This window comes from Lampetra planeri, chromosome 1 (genome assembly GCF_965212315.1).
Source record: "Lampetra planeri chromosome 1, kcLamPlan1.2.h2, whole genome shotgun sequence".
In the NCBI taxonomy this organism is placed as follows: domain Eukaryota; kingdom Metazoa; phylum Chordata; class Hyperoartia; order Petromyzontiformes; family Petromyzontidae; genus Lampetra; species Lampetra planeri.
The window spans coordinates 26,759,899-26,781,906 of record NC_136107.1 but is presented as its reverse complement, the minus strand read 5'-3'; the positions used below and the strand labels follow the sequence as shown (position 1 = coordinate 26,781,906).

The 22,008-nt window shown below is 49.7% G+C and overlaps 1 protein-coding gene across 1 annotated transcript in view; it reads left to right on the top strand.

The window, feature by feature from the left end:
- Positions 1-7,920: 7,920 nt before the first annotated feature.
- LOC144736178 (uncharacterized) overlaps positions 7,921-22,008 on the top strand; it is a 16,009-nt gene continuing 1,921 nt past the window's right edge. Inside the window, exons 1-2 of the mRNA XM_078619057.1 lie at positions 7,921-8,012; positions 8,343-8,899. Of these exons, the coding sequence (XP_078475183.1) occupies positions 7,921-8,012; positions 8,343-8,899 (649 nt within the window). The remainder of the gene's footprint in view (positions 8,013-8,342; positions 8,900-22,008) is intronic.

Here is a 22,008-nt window from a genome sequence, read left to right as displayed (position 1 = left end):
ACTCTCAGGATCGCAACATAGGCACAAGTCTGACTCGACCTACTAAATCACAAGTAACATCCACAATAAGGAAAGTCACAGGCTTCGTTACTAACTAGGCCTCGTATTTACTACAACAACTTAACGGCACCATAAAGGCATTTACATTGCTATAACGGTCATTCCAACATTACAACAGCATTTCCAATATTATAGGAATATAAACAACTTACAGATAATGCTTCTTAAGCTCCCACAATGGACAAGTGCGGCTGTGGTCTCACTGAGATGCGATGCGTGCCGCCATCTTGACTTATCTGTGTAATGGCTGACGCCCGCGTGGTACAGTGGAAATTTAACATCGTCACTTCCTGGTCACGTGACCAACATTAGCATCAAAAAACAGGAACTTCCTGTGAACGCACGCTCCACATCTGCCGTGAGGCAAGACAGACATACACAACAGCCCAAAAGTCAGGACACATGGCGCTATTGTATTTATTTTAACAAATGTTCCCACTGTGTAGCCTTTGAACATTTATCAGTTATGTGTCGTTGTCTCAATTCAATCACGGCTCTTCTTGGTCAAGTTTTGTAAACGAAGGAGTTGAGGTGACCAACACAGACAGAAGATACATATTTATATAAATTATGATAATGGTTAAAATATTAACTTACAGAGAACATGTTTAAGTATATATGAGTGTTAAAAATAATGAAATAAGCCTACGCGTCCTGACTTTTGGGCCACTCCGCTTATAATCGACATCTGTGACAAAAAGAGCGTCATAGCTCATCGGATTCCTCCAGTCTGAAACAAGATTCTGATCAAGATTCAGAAGAGGCATCGTTTCAGGCACCCCCCCCCCCCCAATCATCAATTTGCGAAATCACCCTGGGACTCGGCAATGATGCAAAGCGCCGTGAGTCCCCCGCCATTGATGTGACGAGCAGTTCACAAGTAAATACTACGAGACATTAAATATATCTATGTACAGTCAGTTTAACACGCAAGCTTTCGCGACCAATATCATTCATGATAGAGGTTTTGTGGTTTGATCGCGTAAGTATAGATGTGTGGAAACCCTCCACCACCCGACATGGCCAATCAGTAAGGGATTTGTCACGTAAACAAAACGCCAAGTAGTTGCTAGTGTAGTGTATAGTGTAGTGTATAGTGTAGTGTGTAGTGTAGTGTATAGTGTAGTGTGGAGTGTAGTGTGGAGTGTAGTGTATAGTGTAATGTGTAGTGTAGTGTAGTGTGTAGTGTAGTGTGGAGTGTAGTGTATAGTGTAATGTGTAGTGTAGTGTGTAGTGTAGTGTGTAGTGTATAGTGTAGTGTATAGTGTAGTGTAAAGTAGTGTATAGTGTAGTGTATAGTGTAGTGTATAGTAGTGTATAGTGTAGTGTATAGTGTAGTGTATAGTGTATAGTGTAATGTGTAGTGTAGTGTGTAGTGTAGTGTATAGTGTAGTAGTGTATAGTGTAGTGTATAGTGTAGTAGTGTATAGTGTAGTCTATAGTGTAGTGTATAGTGTAGCGTGTAGTGTAGTGTATAGTGTAGTGTATAGTGTAGTGTGTAGTGTATAGTGTAATGTATAGTGTAGTGTGTAGTTTAGTGTATAGTGTAGAGTATAGTGTAGTGTGTAGTGTATAGTGTAGTGTATAGTGTAGTGTGTAGTGTATAGTGTAGTATAGTGTGTAGTGTTTAGTGTAGTGTAGTGTATAGTGTAGTGTAGTGTGTAGTGTATAGTGTAGTGTGTAGTGTATAGTGTAGTGTATATAGTAGTGTATAGTGTAGTGTGTAGTGTATAGTGTAGTGTATAGTGTCGTGTGTAGTGTATAGTGCAGTGTGTAGTGTAGTGTGTAGTGTATATGTAATGTAGGAACTTGGCGGGAGACGACCTTACGGGTAGCACACTCTTTTATTAACACCAACTTCTCACACGGGTGGCTAACTCCAGCCTTAACCCACAAGGTTTTCCTGGCTACACCCACACGGGCTCTTACGCCCCGTAGCCTCTCGGAATACACCCAGCCGGGGTGTCCGTCTCGACTCTGGGTCCCACAGTCTCGGCCCACATGGGCGTCGGACCACGGGTCCCACAGTCTCGCCTCCGAGCCACACAGGGCCCCGGCCCTGACAAGGACAGCGGGACTAGGGGTCTCAGGGCCCTACCTCTTGAACTCCGTCTTCGGTCTTCGACTGGTTACCAACTCCCCGAGTGCTCCCACGCGTCCCCCTTTATAGTCCCTCATGCGGACGTCGCTGAGAGCACCCACCCCAGTTGACCAATCACTGCGCGCTGCCCACGATCCTCTTTCCCACCTTGTGTCAGCGCGCACAACCACGCACCCCGCGCCGCCCCGTGATCTCTCACTGCGGGCGCGCGTCCGCACCACCACTACATATAGTGCAGTGTATAGTGTAGTGTGTAATGTATAGTGTAGTGTAGTGTGTAGTGGAGCGTAATGTGTAGTGTATAGTGTAGTGTTGTGTATAGTGTAGTGTATAGTAGTGTATAGCGTAGTGTATAGTGTAGTGTGTAGTGTAGTGTATAGTGTAGTGTGTAGTGTATAGTGTAGTGTATAGTGTAGTGTATAATGTAGTGTATAGTGTAGTGTGTAGTGTATAGTGTAGTGTATAATGTAGTGTATAGTGTAGTGTATAGTGTAGTGTATAGTGTAGTGTATAGTGTAGTGTATAATGTAGTGTATAGTGTAGTGTATAGTGTAGTGTATAGTGTAGTGTATAATGTAGTGTATAGTGTAGTGTATAGTGTAGTGTATAGTGTAGTGTATAGTGTAGTGTACAGTGTAGTGTATAGTGTAGTGTGTAGTGTATAGTGTACTGTATAATGTAGTGTATAGTGTAGTGTACTTCTTCAGCCCACCGGTGTGTTGAAGAGTAAATCCACAACATTTACAATCTAAGTACGACGTTTCGCTGGCAATTACATCCAGCATCATCGGGCAATTTGCCAGAATATATAAATCAGAATACGTAACAATGTATGTAGGCAGGTGAGTAGGGTGCAGTGAAGTGGACGTCTGAACAGCAATAAAAGGCCACTCTCCCATTGCTCTCGGTCGGGTTCGAACTCGGCACCTTTGTGTCTCTCCGGCTTCTTCCCCTGCTCCCCCCTCCTCCTGCTCCCTCCTCCTGCTCCCCCCCTCCTCCCCCACCTCCTCCCCCCCTCCTCCCTCCTCCCCCTCACCCCCCCCTCCTCCCCCTCACCCCCCCCTCCTCCCCTCCTCCTCCCCCCTCCTCCTCCCCCCCCCCCTCCTCCTCCCTCCTCCCCCCCCCCTCCTCCTCCCTCCTCCTCCTCCTCCCCCCCCCTCCTCCTCCCCCCTCCTGCTCCCCCCCCCTCCTCCTCCCCCCTCCTCCTCCTCCTCCCCCCCCCTCCTCCCCTCCCCCCTCCTCCTCCCCCCTCCTCCTCCCCCCTCCTCCTCCCCCCAACTCCCAGGGGAGAGGCGGCATCTCTTCAAGAACAAAACGGCGACTCAAGTGAGCGTGGGCCGCGTGATTCTCGCCGCTCAATCGCCTAATCCCTCCTGAATATTCATGGACATGCCCCACGCACGGCGAGGGGCATGGTGGTGGTGGTGACGGTGGTGACAGTGGTGGTGGTGGCGGTGGTGGTGGTGGTGGTGACAGTGGTGGTAGTGACGGTGGTGACAGTGGTGGTGGCGGTGGTGGTGGTGACGGTGGTGACGGCGGTGGTGGTGGCGGTGGTGGCGTTGGTGGCGGTGACGGCGGTGGTGGTGGTGACAGTGGTGGTAGTGACGGTGGTGACAGTGGTGGTGGTGGCGGTGGTGGTGACAGTGGTGGCGGTGGTGGTGGCGACGGTGGTGGCGGTGGTGGTGACAATGGTGGTGGTGACAGTGGTGGCGATGGTGGTAGTGGCGGTGGTGACAGTGGTGGTGGTGGCGGTGAGCGGTAGTGACGGTGGTGACAGTGGTGGTGGTGGTGGTGACAGTGGTGGTGGTGGTGGCGGTGGTGGTAGTGACGGTGGTGACAGTGGTGGCGATGGTGGTGGTGGCGGTGGTGGTGACAGTGGTGGTGGTGGTGGCGATGAGCGGTCGTGTAGTGGTTAGCGCTGCGCTACAAACCCGGCGACCCGAGTTCGATTCCCGCTCACGGCCACCAACACCAGTGACTATTATCCGAACTGGTCCTGGGCCTCCCCTAGGTCGACTCAGCCTTAGAATGAGTCACCTGGCGCGGTGTGTAAATATCACCACTTGGGAGCCAAAGGCGGTCGGGCGTGGTGCTGGCCATCCACGTACGGGCCTTCAAAGGTGCTGCCCGCTAACAGCACTTGCCCCAACAGTATGTTAAGGCTATACGGGGGATCTTTGTCTTTGGTGGCGATTCGCGGCCACGTGTGGGATTTGAAAGACACGTGTGGACTACGCCCCCCCCGCCCGCCCTCCCCCACACCCTGTTGCGAATGCGAAGCGAGGTACATCTGGCAGGCATTGGCGTGCCGAAGAAGTGGAGGAGGAAGCCAGACCTCGCAAGCTAAGCGGGCTCCAGCCTGGATAGTAGGAGGAGGAAGCCAGACATCGCAAGCTAAGCGGGCTCCAGCCTGGATAATAAGAGAGGATGAAGCCAGATCTCGCAAGCTAAGCGGGCTCCAGCCTGGATAGGAGGAGGAAGCCAGACATCGCAAGCTAAGCGGGCTCCAGCCTGGATAATAAGAGAGGATGAAGCCAGATCTCGCAAGCTAAGCGGGCTCCAGCCTGGATAATAGGAGGGGATGAAACCAGATTTCGCAAGCTACGCGGGCTCCAGCCTGGATAATAGGAGGGGATGAAGCCAGATTTCGCAAGCTAAGCGGGCTCCAGCCTGGATAATAGGAGGAGGATGAAGCCAGACCTCGCAAGCTAAGCGGGCTCCAGCCTGGATAATAGGAGGGGATGAAGGCAGATTTCGCAAGCTAAGCGGGCTCCAGCCTGGATAATAGGAGGGGATGAAGGCAGACCTCGCAAGCTAAGCGGGCTCCAGCCTGGATAATAGGAGGGGATGAAGGCAGATTTCGCAAGCTAAGCGGGCTCCAGCCTGGATAATAGGAGGGGATGAAGGCAGACCTCGCAAGCTAAGCGGGCTCCAGCCTGGATAATAGGAGGAGGATGAAGCCAGACCTCGCAAGCTAAGCGGGCTCCAGCCTGGATAATAGGAGGGAATTAAGCCAGACCTCGCAAGCTAAGCGGGCTCCAGCCTGGATAATAGGAGGGAATTAAGCCAGATTTCGCAAGCTAAGCGGGCTCCAGCCTGGATAATAGGAGAAGGATGAAGCCAGATTTCGCAAGCTAAGCGGGCACCAGCCTGGATAATAGGAGGGGATGAAGCCAGATTTCTCAAGCTAAGCGGGTTCCAGCCTGGATAATAGGAGGGGATGAAGCCAGATCTCGCAAGCTAAGCGGGCACCAGCCTGGATAATAGGAGGGGATGAAGCCAGATTTCTCAAGCTAAGCGGGTTCCAGCCTGGATAATAGGAGGGAATGAAGACATATTTCTCAAGCTAAGCGGGCTCCAGCCTGGATAATAGTGCGTTGTACGGTTGAACCACACCACGCACTCCAGGTTGTCGACTGCAGTAGGTTGGCTACGTTGTACTATACGTCTATGCGCCCCCCCCCCCCGCCGTCTATACACCGGTCTCCCCCGGCTTATGCACCCCTGCCTTGCAAGGGAGGTGAAGTATTGTCAAATAACTCCCCCCCCCCCTTCCCGCCCCCCATTGACGACCCACCAGTGCGGCGAGTGTAAGAGCCCTGATCAAGCAGAGGAGTCGCGCAAAGGGGCTGTAGCTGTATTGATGAATCTGTGTGTGTGTGTATATCGTCATGAGTGTGTATTTTATTTCGAACCTTACTATCTTGTGAAGGCAGCGGCGCATTTCTGCAACGGCTCGCTCACGGCCCTGCTGGCCGAAGGGCCTCCACTAAAACGGGAGCTCTGAAGAGCGCCACTGAATGGTGCTTGGCCTATTCTTCCACGTCTTGGCCTGCCAATCAACTGTCGCGTCTTCTATCCAATGGCTTTAGAAACTTGATTGCAGGTCCAGTTTAGGAATGAAAGTAACAGGAGGCGCGCTGACGTTTTTTTGCACCTGCGATTAGCACTGTTGGCTACGTACGGTGTGAATGAAGTTCAACATACATACGTAGACTCACACGGAGATGCATAGACGCACACAGAGATGCATAGACTCATACAGAGACCCATGGACTTACACAGAGACCCATAGACTCATACAGAGACCCATAGACTCACACAGAGACCCATAGACTCACACAGAGACCAATAGATACACATAGAGAACCATAGACTCATGCAGAGACCCATAGACTCATGCAGAGAACCATAGATTCACACAGAAACCAATAAATGCACACAGAGACCCCTAGACTCACACACAAATAACCATAGACTCACGCAGAGACCAATAGACACACAGAGAACCATAGACTCATGCAGAGAACCATAGACTTACACAGAGAACCATAGACTCACACAGAGACCCATAAACTCACGCATAGACCCATAGACACACACAGAAACCCATAGACACATACAGAGACCCATAGACACACACACAGATATCCATAGACTCACACAGAGACCCATAGATTCACACAGAAATCCATAGACTCACCCAGAGACCCATAGACTTACACAGAGACCTATAGACTCACACAGAGACCCATAGATTCACACAGAAATCCATAGTCTCACACAAAGCCCATAGACTTACACAGAGATCTATAGACTCACACAGAGACCCACAGACTCACGCATAGACCCATAAACACACACAGAGACCCATAGACTTACACAGAGACTTATAGACTCACACAGAGACCCATAGATTCACACAGAAATCCATAGTCTCACACAAAGCCCATAGACTTACACAGAGACCTATAGACTCACACAGAGACCCACAGACTCACGCATAGACCCATAAACACACACAGAGACCCATAGACTCACACAGAGACCTATAGACTCACGCATAGACCCATAGACACACACAGAGACCTATAAACTCACACAGAGACCCACAGACTCACACAGAGACCCATAGTTTGTTGTCCCCCCCCGTCACCTCCGATTAGCGCACGGTTGTCTACGTACGGTGCGAAAGAAGTGCACACTGACAGCCGATAGTTCGACGGCTTATCAAGGTTTACTTTCCTGTGCCCTGCTCAACAGCACCCAGAACAACAACAACAACAATTATACCAATAACCGCTACACTACCGCTCCCATCTACAAAGACAAAGATCCCCCGTATAGCTTGAACAGACTGTAGGGGCAAGTGCTGTTAGCGAGCCCCTATAAAGGCCGGCACGGCACACGAGGGGTGGGTGGCCAGCACCACGCCCGGCCGCCTTTGTCTCCCGAGTGGCGATGTTTACACACCGCACCAGGTGCTCATTTTAGGCTGAGTCGACCTAGGGGAGGCCCAGGGACCGGCCCAGGGACCGGTTCAGATAATCGTCACTGGGTATTGACCGTGAGCGGGAATCGAACCCGGAGTCGCCATGTTTCGTAGCGCAGCGCGCTAACCGCTGCACCACCGCTCCCCTCATCCTCACACACACACACAGACACACACCCACCCACACAGTCACACCCACAGTCCCACAGTCCCACGCACTCGGCGCGCGCGCGTGTGACAGGAGATGCGCTCGCCCGCTCGACATCTCACTCCTCTCTGGGGGGGCCCTCACGCCGCTCCTTGAGCCCCATTGGCCCTTCGCAGACGTCACGTGCCGCCACTTGGCACCTAAATGCGCCGCGTTCACTCGAGCGGGGACTCGAGGCATCAACAGCTGCTCTTGCTGCTGCTGCTGTTGCTTCTGCTGTTGCTGCTGCTGCTTCTTACTTTTGCTGCTGTCCAACGGCGACCGGGTCGGGAGTTCCCCATGGACAATGCAAGCATGAGTTTTCTCGACTTCGCGTCAATGTGCAGCGGAGAGCAGGCAGGGGGCTACGGGCCACGAGCATTCGCCGAGCCGTGCGTTCTGGGAACCCTGCATCATCAGCAGCAGCAGCAGCATCATCAGCAGCAGCAGCATCATCAGCATCAGCAGTGCGCCGTCGGCGCGGGGAAGAGCGTGGGAGCTGACGGGCGATTTGTACATCAGCAGCCTCATCGCCAAAGCGGTCATCAGCACCCACATCATCATCACCACCAACATCAACACCCACATCATCACCAGCATCAGCACCAAAGCCTCCATCACCATGCACAGCATCAAGACCACCACCAGCAGCAGCAGCAACATCATCATCATCAGCAGCGAGACGCGCAACTAACCGTGTCAGCTCACGCGGATTCCTGCAGCTACACGGCGCAAGGCTTCAACGCGACCGGCCGCGGCCCCAGCCCCGCCAGCCCCCCTCGCCCCCCTCCCCCGCCTCCCTCCGCCTATGCCCCTGCGCACGCTGGCGCCCTGCTACAGCCCGGCTACTTCACCCCTGGCCCCGGCTACGCGCCGGGGGCCGCCAGCGTGGCCGCGTTCGGCCTCTTCGGGCCCCACGAGACGGACGCCACGGCCGTGTACAGCAGCAGCAGCAGCAGCAACAGCGCGACGCTCAACCACGTGGCCGGTGGATTCTGCGGCGGTGACGGTGGCGACGACGGTGGTGTCGGTGGCTCCTTCCACCACCACCGCGCACAGCAGCATCTGCTGCTGTGTGGCCACGACCTGACGGCTGCCGCCGAGTCGCACGCATCGCCCCACCCGCTCGCCGGAGGCCACGGGGCGCAGTCGCCCGGCCAGGAGGAGAGGCGAGCGGGGGACGCGCACGGGCCCGCGAGTCCCGGGGACGCCACCCCGAGGAGCCGGGCAGCGCACACCTTCGACTGGATGAGGGTGAAGCGGAACCCGCCCAGGACAGGTGAGCGTGTGTTTGGTGGGCAGTGGTGGGGAGGAGGGGGGGGGGCTTGGGGGGGTCGTAGGTTGAAGTGGAGTGGTGGGGGGGGGGTGTCTGCGAGCCTCATCTGTATGGGTATTGAACCCTAGACCTGAAACTGTGGTGGTAGTTGTGGCTTTCGTGGATCTGCGTAAGGAAACCCGCCCCACTTGGAACTCGATTAATCGGGTGGTGCGTCGATGATGCGATTCGAAGATTCGCTCGGGAGGAGTGCAACAGGTGCCCGTGTACCTGTGTGTGTGTCTGTGTGTGTGTGTACCTGTGTGTGTGTCTGTATGTGTGTGTACCTGTGTGTGTCTGTGTATGTGTACCTCTGTGTGTGTGTCTCTGTATCTGTGTGTGTGTACCTCTGTGTGTCTGTGTGTGTGTACCTCTGTGTGTGTGTCTGTGTGTGTACCTGTGTGTACCTGTGTGTGTGTGTGTACCTGTGTGTGTGTTTGTTTGTGTCTGTGTGTGTGTCTGTATGTGTGTGTATGTGTGTGTTCCTGTGTTAGTGTCAGTGTGTGTGTCTGTGTGTCTCTGTGTGTGTGTACCTGTGTGAGTGTGAGTGTCTGTATGTGTGTGTACCTGTGTGTGTCTGTGTATGTGTACCTCTGTGTGTGTGTCTCTGTGTCTGTGTGTGTGTACCTCTGTGTGTCTGTGTGTCTGTGTGTGTGTACCTCTGTGTGTGTGTCTGTGTGTGTACCTGTGTGTACCTGTGTGTGTGTGTGTGTACCTGTGTGTGTGTTTGTTTGTGTCTGTGTGTGTGTCTGTATGTGTGTGTATGTGTGTGTTCCTGTGTTAGTGTCAGTGTGTGTGTCTGTGTGTCTCTGTGTGTGTGTACCTGTGTGAGTGTGAGTGTCTGTATGTGTGTGTACCTGTGTGTGTCTGTGTATGTGTACCTCTGTGTGTGTGTCTCTGTGTCTGTGTGTGTGTACCTCTGTGTGTCTGTGTGTCTGTGTGTGTGTCTGTGTGTGTACCTGTGTGTACCTGTGTGTGTGTCTGTGTGTGTGTCTGTGTGTGTGTCTGTGTGTGTGTACCTGTGTGAGTGTCTGTGTGTGTGCGTGTGTCTGTGTGTCTCTGTGTGTGTGTGTTCAGTAGAGAAGCGGCAGTGTAGTGGTTAGCGCGCTGCGCTACGTTGCCCGGCGAACCCAAGTTCGATTCCCGTCAACAGCAGTGATGATTATTACTTATCTGACAGTCCTGGGCCTCCTCCAAGTCGACTTGGCCTCAAATGAGTATCTGTGCAATGTGTGCCCATCGCCTCTGAGGAGACAAAGGCGGCCGGGCGTAGTGCTGGTCACCCCACTCCCCCTCGTGTGAAGTGCCGGCCTAAATAAGGTGCTCGCTAACAGCACTTGCCCCAACAGTCTCTGAAAGCTATACGTGGGGATTTCTGTCTTCGTCAGTACAGCAGAAGTGAAAGTGCCAACTTAATGAAATAATAATCATAAAACTTTAGCAGTTGATAATTGAACAAATACATCAACACTGCCGCTTGCGGTCAATATGGAGGTGTAACTGGCGGCGATGACGATTGATGGTAACAATTATTGTCAGAAGTTGTGTTTGGAAAGTATATAAGAACAAGAGTTTTGATCTTTTTTAACAAACTGAAAACATAAATATGCAGCTTGTATTCCAATTAACGTGTTCTTCCCACTCCCCCGGTATTTAACGTTAATATATCTGTTGTTGTATACGTGACTTCAACGGAGCGATTAGGTTATGTTGCGAACAACTTTGTTTTCTAAAGAAACCTTCCAGTCTTCCTCGTACAACAATACCATGCGCATGCAGCAATTGTTACAATTGTGCGTTCATCATTTGACGTCACTGGCAACAAGCACAAACACAGCAACATATCCGACGTTTCGGCCGACTAACCTCCTTCGGGAAGAATAATGAGTTATGCACACAAACAACAGGAACCGAATAACACATCTCTGCGTACAATTCTACGAAAAATAATGATCTCGAACTTTTAGTGAGAATCGATGCGATATACAATTGCAGCGACATCGTTGGCAACACGTCACTTAACCCGAGCCTGACCCATCCACGTGCCTCAAATGCGCGGAGTTCGTTAGACGATTCTAACAATTCGTCCGGATGTCGAGTGATGATACTGCTGCTGCTGATGATTGATCATCACGATCATCATCATCGCGAAGATCGTCATCTTCATCCGCCTTGGTCCAATCCACGATCCACTACTGGATGATGGCCTTACCAAAGCCACAGGCGTCTGTCTCTCAGCGGCCGTGTGATGTAAAATAAAGAATCCGCCTGTGACTGACTGATGTCAATTTAATTCTCATGACGTTAAAAGGACTCCAGCGATGCACGTTTATAGCCAAATTGATGAACGATGAAAAACAATCAAAACCCGAGATTTTGTGTGGTTAGTTTGCGCTCCTTTCCCCGCAACCTCCGATTAGCACCAGTTTGCCACGTACGGTGCGAACAAAGTTCAACACACATCCACGTCCCAGTTCCCTGCACCCCCACCACCTCTTCCTCGAACAAATAAATAGAATAAAGACACGCTGATAGTCCATCGTTTCACTTGCTCGGCCTGGAGCTTCGAACCCCTCTGAGATTCGTGCCAAACGCTGTCCGTATGCACCGTTCACCGTATACACCCCCCAGCCCCACCACCGTAATCGGTAAACCGAGTAATTCGCCTCTCTTCGAGTGTGACCCTCGAGTTGATAGAAGGCGGCTTGCGAGCCTTCACGAAAGGCGCGCGCGTGCATCACTCGTATATGTTACTCGTAGATGTTTATAGGGTTACTTGATCACTCTTTGGCGGCGTACTCTGATCCTAATACTGGTGAGGCCAGTCCAGGCAGAAGTTAGTCTCTGGTGAGAGCCACTGGGTTTCAAAGGCAATGCGTGTGTAATTATCAGAGCAGTTTTTTTTGTTGCTTGCATGATTTTCCACAAGCATGTGTGGTGGTCAATGCAGACAAGATGCCTTGCTATAGGTGTGTCTATTCTTTGGGTCTTTGGGTAAAAGTCACGTAGAACAACACAAATTAACAAAAAAACTACGACGCTATTTCGATCACGACACAAGCAATGATGACGATTGCTTCTGTCGCGATCGAAACGTCGTCGTAGTTTTTTTGGGACAACATTTTTGCTCTACGTGACTTTAACGAAAGACCCAAAATAATATGAATTCCTGCAGTCACGAAAGCTTCAAGTCAAGATTTAAAGGTGTGTCTATTTGGTGTTTGGACGTCTTGACTCGCGTTCTATTTCCATAAATGGTAAAACCTATTATTAGTGTAGTAAATATTATATTTTATTTTATACCTATATGTATAAGTTAGAGTGAGAGGGACGTGCTCAAAGCAGTAGACGTGATTCTAACTTGTATCATTACAAGTGAATGTTTACTACGTTTCTCGTCTAGTTATTGTGTTCATTAAAAAAAACACGACGCAAGATCGAATGCGTATTCTAGATTTGAAGCTTTCGTGACTGCAAGGATTCAAACTCTTAGGTTTTACGGTAAAGTCACGTAGGTAAAAAATAAAAATAATAGAAATAAAAAAATATTATTATGTTATTTTATTTCTATTATTGTTTCTAATATTCTAATATTATTATATTATTTTATTTCTATTATTATTTCTATTATTTTTATTTTTTACCTACGTGACTTCACCAAAAAATAATAATAGAAATAAAATAATATGATTGTATTATTATTTTATTTTATTTCTATGATTATTTCTAATTTTTTTTCCTACGTGACTTTACCGAAAAACCTCAGAGTATCGAATGCGCAATCCAATCCTGAGTTCGTATACAAAGTAGCGCGCACGCAGACAGACGGACCAGACGGCGAGTGGGTCGTCAAATGACGACCTTGCGACGAGTTGGTGGCGTCACTTTTTAGTTGATTGCATCGAGGACTTTGGTTCATGAATGTGGCCCTCTCTGCCGATGGTGGCGGTGCTGCTGCTGCTGCTGCTGCTGGTCTAAACATCGAGACTGGGGAGACAAAGGCGGTCGGGCGTGGTGCTTGCCACTAAGCCCCCTCGCGTGTTCTGTGCCGGCATTCATTTGGTGCTCGCTAACAGCACTTGCTCCTACAGTCTGTCAAGGCTATACGGGGGATCTTTGTCTTTGAAACCCCTTCAAATGTAATTTTCATCGGGATCCCCGTGGTGGTCTTAAATTGTGCTTCAACGCTTCACTTTTATTTATTTATCTTTTCGGTGGCTTGCTTAAGTTTCTCTGTTTTACTTTTGTATCGTTATTTATTTACGTGGCAACGTGACTCGCGGACCCGCCTCTAACTGGGAATCTGTGATGAAGAGCTTCATAGCTCATCGGATTCCTCCAGGATATATCAGCCTCCAGCCCTTGCTATCAACGCTCTCTCTTCTCTGTCTGGCCACTCTGTTTGTGCGCTCTGAAGAAAAGGCCCGCTGGTCCGAAACGTCGTTTATCACATATTTTTATTTAAATGCCAATTTTTTTTTATTGACGAATGTGTAGAGTTTATATTGTTGTTGTTGTTAGTGTTAAACTATTATTGTGCGCCGCTGCTAACGCAGCAGCAGCAGCAGCATCACCAACATCATCTGCACGGTGCAGCGTTCATTGTGTGTCTGTTTGAGTGTGAGATGTACGGCACTGTCGAAATAAATGGGTTTAAGTTTTGGTTTAGCGTTTCCTAAGAGAGAGAAAAAATTATCCCCCAAGTATTTCCTTCCACTGCCGTGTCTGATGCGTCTCGCTTCTTCATTTTCCAGCGTACTCTCTCTCTCTCTGCCTTGCAAAAGACATTTATTACAATATCCTGCCTCTCGCTTGGAGCTCATTCTACAGCTCATAAATCCGTCTAACTCTTACCCACCTAACTAACCGCGTAATTGTCTATCTAACAGTGCAGTGTCAATGTTGATATATGTTTATGTCGATCCATGTGCATGTTTGTGTTCATGTCTGATAGCTAGCTAGGCTGTCTTCTGGCTAACTTATCTATGTATGTATCTGTCTAGTAATTGTTGTGACTATGTGTCTATTACATACGTAGTATCTATGAAACAAATATACATCTAATTATGAGTCTCCAACTATATCCCTTTGTCCGTCCATCTATATATGTAGATGTCTGTCTGCCGACTATTTGTCAGACGGGAAGATAACCTTACGACTGTCTCTGTGCATGCACGCTGAACTTCTTTCGCAACCTACGTAGCCACACGTGCTAATCGAAGGTGCGGGTGGGAGGGCGGAAGGCCAACACCAAACTAAACACAACACACACACACAAAGGCAATTGCTAAAGAAATATAATTTCAACGCAGCGTCCGTCCATCCCTCTCCTGCACCGTGTGCTCGTCACCGCCCGACCACCACCACCACCACCACGACAACTTGACTCTGTCCATCCGTGCCGTCTCTGTGGACACTCTCTTCGTCCCACTGCGTCCGTGCTGCTGCCCGTCTGCCTATACACGCCGCCTCGTTTGCGCCCCTCGAAAATGCCTGCCACGACGCGCTAATGGAGCCCACGGGAGTACAGTACAACATCCGTTATTTACACGGGGGGGGGGGGGGTGGTGCCTTAGCGGTACAACACAGAGGCAAGAACGCATCTTCGTCACCTACCCCCCCTTCCCACCCCCCTGCCCCCCATTTCCCGCAAATAATTGTCACTGATCATAGCGTGGGGGGGGGGGAGGAGGGGGTGCTGTTTAGAGGATGCGAGCTCACATCGATTTATGATTATGTATAACGATCGAGCAGCATTTAAGGCGCACGATATATCAGCCACTGTGACGTGAGCTCGATGCTTGCTAATAATTTATTCCGCTTGCTCGTAACAGGGGCCGTGGGTGGGTTAGGGGTGGCACGGGGGGGGGGTGTGTGTGGGGTGTTGTGTCGGGGTGTCTAACCCGTGTGGAGTGGTAATTAAGGGCCCCGCGTGTTGCCTTGCAGAGCGAGAGAGAGATGGAGGGAGGGAGAGATGGAGAGAGAGACTTTTGACTTTTAGACAACTTGTATTGCCGCTAGCAGCAACAGCACTGGAGGCGATTCCGATACGAAACGCGAGCCCCTATGAACATTATTTTTAGACGTGACTTAACCGAAAAAAAAACCAAAGAAAAATAACAAAACACAAACTTAAATTCGAAGCTTTCGTGACCGCAGGAATTACTCTTTGGTTATTTGGGTAAAGTCACGCAGAAAACAAAATCGAACTATGATAGAACACGACGTTTCGGTTGCAACACAAGCCACCATCATCAGGTAAGAATGAATGATACAACACGGACACGGAAACAGCACAGTCAGACACACGTGCAGAGAGAGACACACACAAAGACACACCGAGCGTGACACGCACCAAGGGAACACAGACATAGAAATGACACAGGCAGACACGCATGGAGAGAGCGAGAGAGATGGAGGGAGGGAGGGGGTCGTTCTGGAGGGAGATGGAGCCATGAAATTGTCGAGCTCGTAGGGGAATTGTCACATTCCAGAACCGCACGACCGTGAGAGATGGCGAAGGTTTAAACTTTGGGGGAAGCCTTCATCCAGCAGTGGACTGATCACGGCTGACCGTGGATAATGATAATTGGATAAATATATCTGTAATTGTGTGTGTAGTGTAGTATTTTATTACTTTACCGTTACTTCGTTTTTATTTTCACGAGTTATTGTCACGAGGAGTGTCTGCTGCTCTGTCTTGTTCGGCGCTTTGAGATATTTGATGTCGGCACTTTTTCAGAATCAGAATATTTATTTATACTGGAGGAATCCGATGAGCTATTAAGTTGATTTTTTTCAGACTGTATTACTAACAATATTGCACATATGCATAACCATCTTTCCGTTTGTCCGTGTATAACTGTGGCCCTGAGTCCGATGTGATTGGGATCTGACCACCCTTACGCGTTTGCCCACTTGATTCCCACACGTTCACAACAAAGGGCCTGTAAACACGTCACTCTGTCTGCTCAATCACCGCGTCCGAAAAAAAAACCCCGCAGTGGCAGCTGTGGGCAGCAGCAGATGCGGATACATTGATGGTGATGATGTTGAAGGAAAAGTTTTAGACGCTCTTAGAGCAGCGTGCGGCCACTTTGCTCACCGCACAGGACAGAACCGAGGGCGGTTAAACGTCGACTCAGTGCCCCGTTCACAAACACGGAGGAGGAGGGGTAGGGAGAGGCGTCATCACAGCAGCGACTCACCACTCGGCTACTCCCCGACTCCGCAATCGTCTGGCTCGTCAACCGCCTCGATGTAACATCGCAGCTGTTGCTCTTTGTTTGTTTCGGTAAAGTCACGTAGGTAAAAAATAAATAAATGAAAAGACAACTAAGTTCATTTATTTACTTTTTATCTACGTGAATCCTTGCAGTCACGAAAACTTCAAATCTAGAATCACAGCTGTTGCTCTCTAGAATCACACTGAGACCCATACGCTCACTTGGAGACCCACAGACTCGCACAGAGAGCCAAAGAATCGCATAGAGACCCGTAGACTTGCATATACATCCACACACTCACGCAGAGATCTATCTTGGTTAGTGCGCTACACCACAAACCCGGCGACCCGAGTTAAAATACCGCTCACGGCCGACGCCAGTGACGATTATCTGGGCCTCCCCTAGATCCACTCAGCCTCAAATGAGTACCTGGTGCGGTGGGTAAACGTCGTCACTTGGGAAACAAAGGCGGTCGGGCGTGGTGCTGGCCACACATCTCCTCGTGTGCCGTGCCAGCTTTGATGCGTGCTCGCTAACAGCACTTGCCCTAACAGCCTGTTAAAGGCTATAAGGGAGATCTTTGTCTTTGTGTATGTGTAGACATTTGCAAGACAAAAATAAAAGATTTTCTCAACAAACCGCTAGCGGGTGGCCAACACCACGCCCGGCCGCCTTTGTCTCCCCGGTGGCAAAGTTTACACATCACGCGCCAGCTTCCTCGTTTGAGGCTGAGTCGACCTAAGAGAGGCCTAGGACCGGATGGGATGGCCCCGGGGCTTCGTAGCGCAGCGCGCTAACCGTTGCGCCACCGCTCCCCACCTACCCACTGCCCATAGACAAAGATCCCCCATATAGCCTTAACAGACTGCAGGGGAAAGTGCTGTTAGCGAGCACCTATGAAGGCCGGAACGGTACACGAGGGGGTGGGTGGCCAGCACCACGCCCGACCGCCTTTGTCTCCCTAGTGGCGATGTTTACACACCGCACCAGCGACTCATTTGAGGCTGAGTCGACCTAGGGGAGGCCCAGGACCGGTTCAGATAATCGTCACTGGGTGTTGGCCGTGAGCGGGAATTGAACTCGCGTCGATGGGTTCATAGCGCAGCGCGCTAACCGCGACACCACCGCTCCCGTAGACACACAGACACACAGATAAAGATCCCCCGTATAGCCTTAACAGACTGTAGGGGCAAGTGCTGTTAGCGAGCACAGCCACACACACACAGACACATACACAGACACACACACAGACACACACGCAGATACACACACACACATAGACACACACACAGACACACACACAGACACACACACAAACACACACAGACACACACACAGACACACACACACACAGACACACACACAGACACACACACACAGACACACACGCGCGTGCACATCAGAGGAATTGTCTTCATGGCACGGCGAGCGAGCGCGCTGTGACTCATCTGCGTGCGTTCCCTGCCCCGAGGCTGACGAGCGCCGTGGATCGTTGCAGCCCCCCCCCACCACCACCACCCCCCCCACCACCCCCCCACCACCACCACCACCCTCTCACCCTCGGCCCCCCTCCGTTCGCTGTGCTGACTCGCCGCTGGTCGCTAGCGAGGGTTTTTGCCGGCTCGATGGCGATCGGCGTTCATGTTCGAAATTAACAATCGGGCGACACAAACGCCTCCTTCCTTCCCTCCTCCCCCATATCTGTAATCTGTACGTGAAAAAAAATAACTCGTGTAATAATAGCACCGTTTATTTTGGTTATGCATCACAGCAGCCGTACGACTTTCTGGAAGTGATGTTGTTGTCGTCGTTGTTGTTGTTGATGTTTCCATGCCCAGCATTGTTGTCAATGCACTCAATACGGGCTGTGTCCATGGGCCGTTGTTTGACATCCCTGCAGGGTCTCGTCAGCAGCGCAAGTCTTGCTTAGACGAACGCCGAAGAACGGCTCCGATGCTTGCTGGCGACGATTGCGAGGGTTTATGAGGTTGTAGGAGACAGATGGGAAGGAGTTGAATCAACACTTTGTCCCCTTCGCTTCGGAGCGATTGTTGTTGTTGTGCGTTTTGTTTTATCTCAAAGACCCCCGTCTCGGTGGAAGTTTGGCAAAACTGAAGTGGCCGATTTATTTTTTAGCAGTTAACGAATTCCACGCGAATGAGCAGACATCCCAAAAAGAGGTCTCGCTCCGCATGTTGTTTTTTGATAACCGTCGGTCGACGAATCTCCCCACGGTCTCACGCCTCGCAACATCACTTCTGTTTGTTTGCCCCAAGCAGGCAAAACCCTGGGACCGGTTCCTGCAGGAGCCAGATTCACACGTCCGTGAAACGGCTGGGACACATTGCATCGCTTGGGCGATTCCCCGGTCTGTCAGCCAGCCCCCACCAACGCCACCCCCCCCCCCCCCCCCCAAAATCATCCATAATAGAGGGTTTTTTTGATAATTGGTTTTTTACCCTTCTATCTGGCAACAAAACTGACACCTTTTTACAAGGAGTCATGTTTGCATAGACCGCAATACCTGCAGCCATAATACAAACAAAAGAACATAACTCTGATAATGTGCACTGTCCTTGAAGTTGATTGGTCCACACCCGAGACAGCTTTCCTTAGAGCCTAGTCTCACATGGGTTGGACCAGATGACGCCAAAAGGCGCACAACTCAAAGACAATGCACCATCAGAGTATGAGAGCTCGGGGCAAGCATCTACACTATGGAAACCTCATTTGCCAGTAAGTAAGGGTTGCCACGTAAACAGAACGTGGCCAATTCGTCACTAGTACAGCACACACAAATCTGGCTGTCGCCTGATGAAGCTAATTGGAATTACTGGCGAAACGTCGTACTCAAGATTGTGAATGTTGTGGTTTGGCTCTCCAACACACAGCGGTGGTGCTCTACTCGTGACGAATTGGCCACGTTCTGTTTACGTGACAACCCTTACTAGTTGGCTGTGTCGGGTGGTGGCGGGTTTTAACGACACATTTATACAAGTCCTCCCCCAATATTGGTGACGATGGTGGAAAGATTGTCGCGTTTACGCCACAATTGCATTAGGCCAACAACGCGCTGACACGTGGCCTAGCAGAAGCGCACGTAGCGTGTGGGTATGCCAATGAGTGTGTGACGTCCCCTAGGTCGACTCAGCCTCAAATAAGTACCTTGTGTGGCGTGTAGACATCAGAACTGGGGGGACAAAGGCGGCCGGGCGTGGTGTCCGCCACACCACTTCCTCGTGTCCCGTGTCAGCATTCATAGGGGCTTCTCGCTAACAACACTTACCCCCGCAGTCTGATGAATGCTGGACGGGGGTTTATTTGTCTTGGTGTGAAGGGTCATTGCCCGAAACGTCATCCTATTCCGGTAGAAATATGTATCGTGTGTAAGAAGAGTTTTAATGACGAAGACCGTGAGGGTTTTAAAAACAATACTTTATCGAGTTTAGTTTTAATTGTTTAATGTAACTGTAATATTTTTCACGGATTCAGTGTGCTAACCACTGCGCCACCGCTCTGCATGTCATGATATGCCTGAAATGCTGACGGACAACACTGTGCAACATTGGGAGGGACCAAATCTTCCAGGGGGTCTGGGCGTCTCCCCCCCAGAAAAAAAATCTAAATTAGAAAACTCATTTCCTGCCATTTCCTGCCTAAAATATGAAAAAAATGCACTAACACATAGGATGGACTTTTTATTTATTTTTTACAATAATGTCTACTAGTGTATTGTATTACATTGCTCTGTTTCATTGTATGTAATGGCAGAGATTAGGGATTAATAAAGTGCAACCATCACCACAATCTTATAAACAGAAATCTATTTTATAGCAATATATTGGGGGGGACATTTTACGGCCTTGCTATGCAGTGCGAATTACAACAGCGAACCTCCCATCGTCTATTCAACGGCGCGAGCGTGTGTTTTAACTCAGTTATATAATTTTAAAATAATGATTATTATTCTTACTTACAATACTTATTTTATACATGTTGGTTCTTTCGGTAAAGTCACGTCGTTAGAACGCGACTTTACTGAAAGAAGCAAAGAGTATGGATTCCTGCAGTCACGAAAGCTTCAAATCAAAATACGTATTTTACTTCTTGTCGATAGTGCTTCGAATTGATACGGCGCGTACATCGTAAAACAATATAATAATTATTACGATCTATTTTATCCAGGAGGGTTCTTCTGCCACTGTGGGGGGGGGGGGGTTATATTTGACGAAACTTGTGCTCAGCCGCATGAATTGACAACGAGGCGTGTTTGTTAGCCACGTGTGTGGAGAGGCACTAGCGCGAAACGTCTATCCCCACCCCACGAGGGACCCGCCTGTCAAGTCGTCAACGCCACTGGATTTTATAACGAAGCCACCGGATCTGTGCACTTTTTAAATCGAGATTGAAAACTCAATTTCTTTCAGATCTGTTTTTTTGTTGTTCTTGTTGTTGTTGTGTTGTGGTCGTTGTCCTTCTACCGCACCTCCGATTATCACGTTTGGCTACGTACGGTGCGAAAGAAGTTCAACGTACATACAGTACACACGATGCAGAGATGGACCCCCCTACGTCGATATATGAATAAAAACGTATTGTGAGTATGGCTACGTTCCTATTGTCATGTGCTGTATTGCACCAGGAGTTAGTCTGTAGAAGACGCCTTGTGATGCGAGCTAGATGCATTGCCCATGAGTGTACTCGTTCCTGTAAGAACGTACGCTGATGCGTCAACACGCCGAGACTTATTTTCGATTCACCACTCGGTCCGCAAGAAACATTGAGATGGAAACCCGATTTCGTGTTGATATACTACATTTATGACTTTATTTGCTATGTATATACGTGTGTGTGTGTGTGACTTAGCATGCCGGATACATTCAACAACTCGTATCGCCGTGCACGTTAAAACCAGTGCATTGTAACAATAGTGCATTGTTGTTGTTGTTGTTATTATTGTTACAGCATTCACAGCCGTTGTCATCCACTGCTGGATGACCACGCGCGTGATGTAACCATACTTCACCACGCCGGTCACTGGCGTTGGTTTGAGCTTTCCCATTGTTCCTGATGACGACCGCTTGTGTTGCGATCGAAACGTCGTGATATTTGTAATCACTTTATTTTCATTTTTTATGATGATTTTTCGACGTACGTGATTTTCACCGAAAGAACCATTAGAATATGAATTCGTGCAAAATTGACCCGCGTCACATGTTGACACGCCAGCGACGTTCGCTTTTGCTAGGGATCGAAGCCAGGTCGCCGGTCATTGCAGCGCACGTGTCGCTAACCGCAGCGCCACCGCTCCCTCTTGGTGCCTCGCGGCGATCGAACGCATGGGACGCAACAAGGAACAGCAGAAGGGCCATTGACCGAAACGTCGCCTATACTTTTCCTTTTAAATCCACAGTGTTATTGAGTAATGTGTTGAGTTGTTTATATATATATGCATACAATCATAGCGTGCCGTCAGTGCGAGCATTTACACGTATTGTATGTGACAGTGATGGTTATGTGTATATATGAGTTCCATGTATGCAGCACATGGAGGGAGATTTGGCTAGCCATCGAACAAAGATGGTCACTTCATGAAGTCGTGACCGTCTTTGCGCGTCTGCCATTGGAGCTGTGCACTTTAAAATCTAGATTGAAAACTAATTCATTTTAATCTGATTTTGCGTGGGTGTAGTTTGTCGTCCTTACCCACACACACAATACATCGGGTTTGTTTTCTGGGCGCTCCGCTTTTCTGTCACGTGTAATCACTCATTAATTGGCCGACAGCACCTTAATATATAGAGGACCGCAGATCCTGGGCAATTGCTGGTAGCGCCGGTTCAGCAT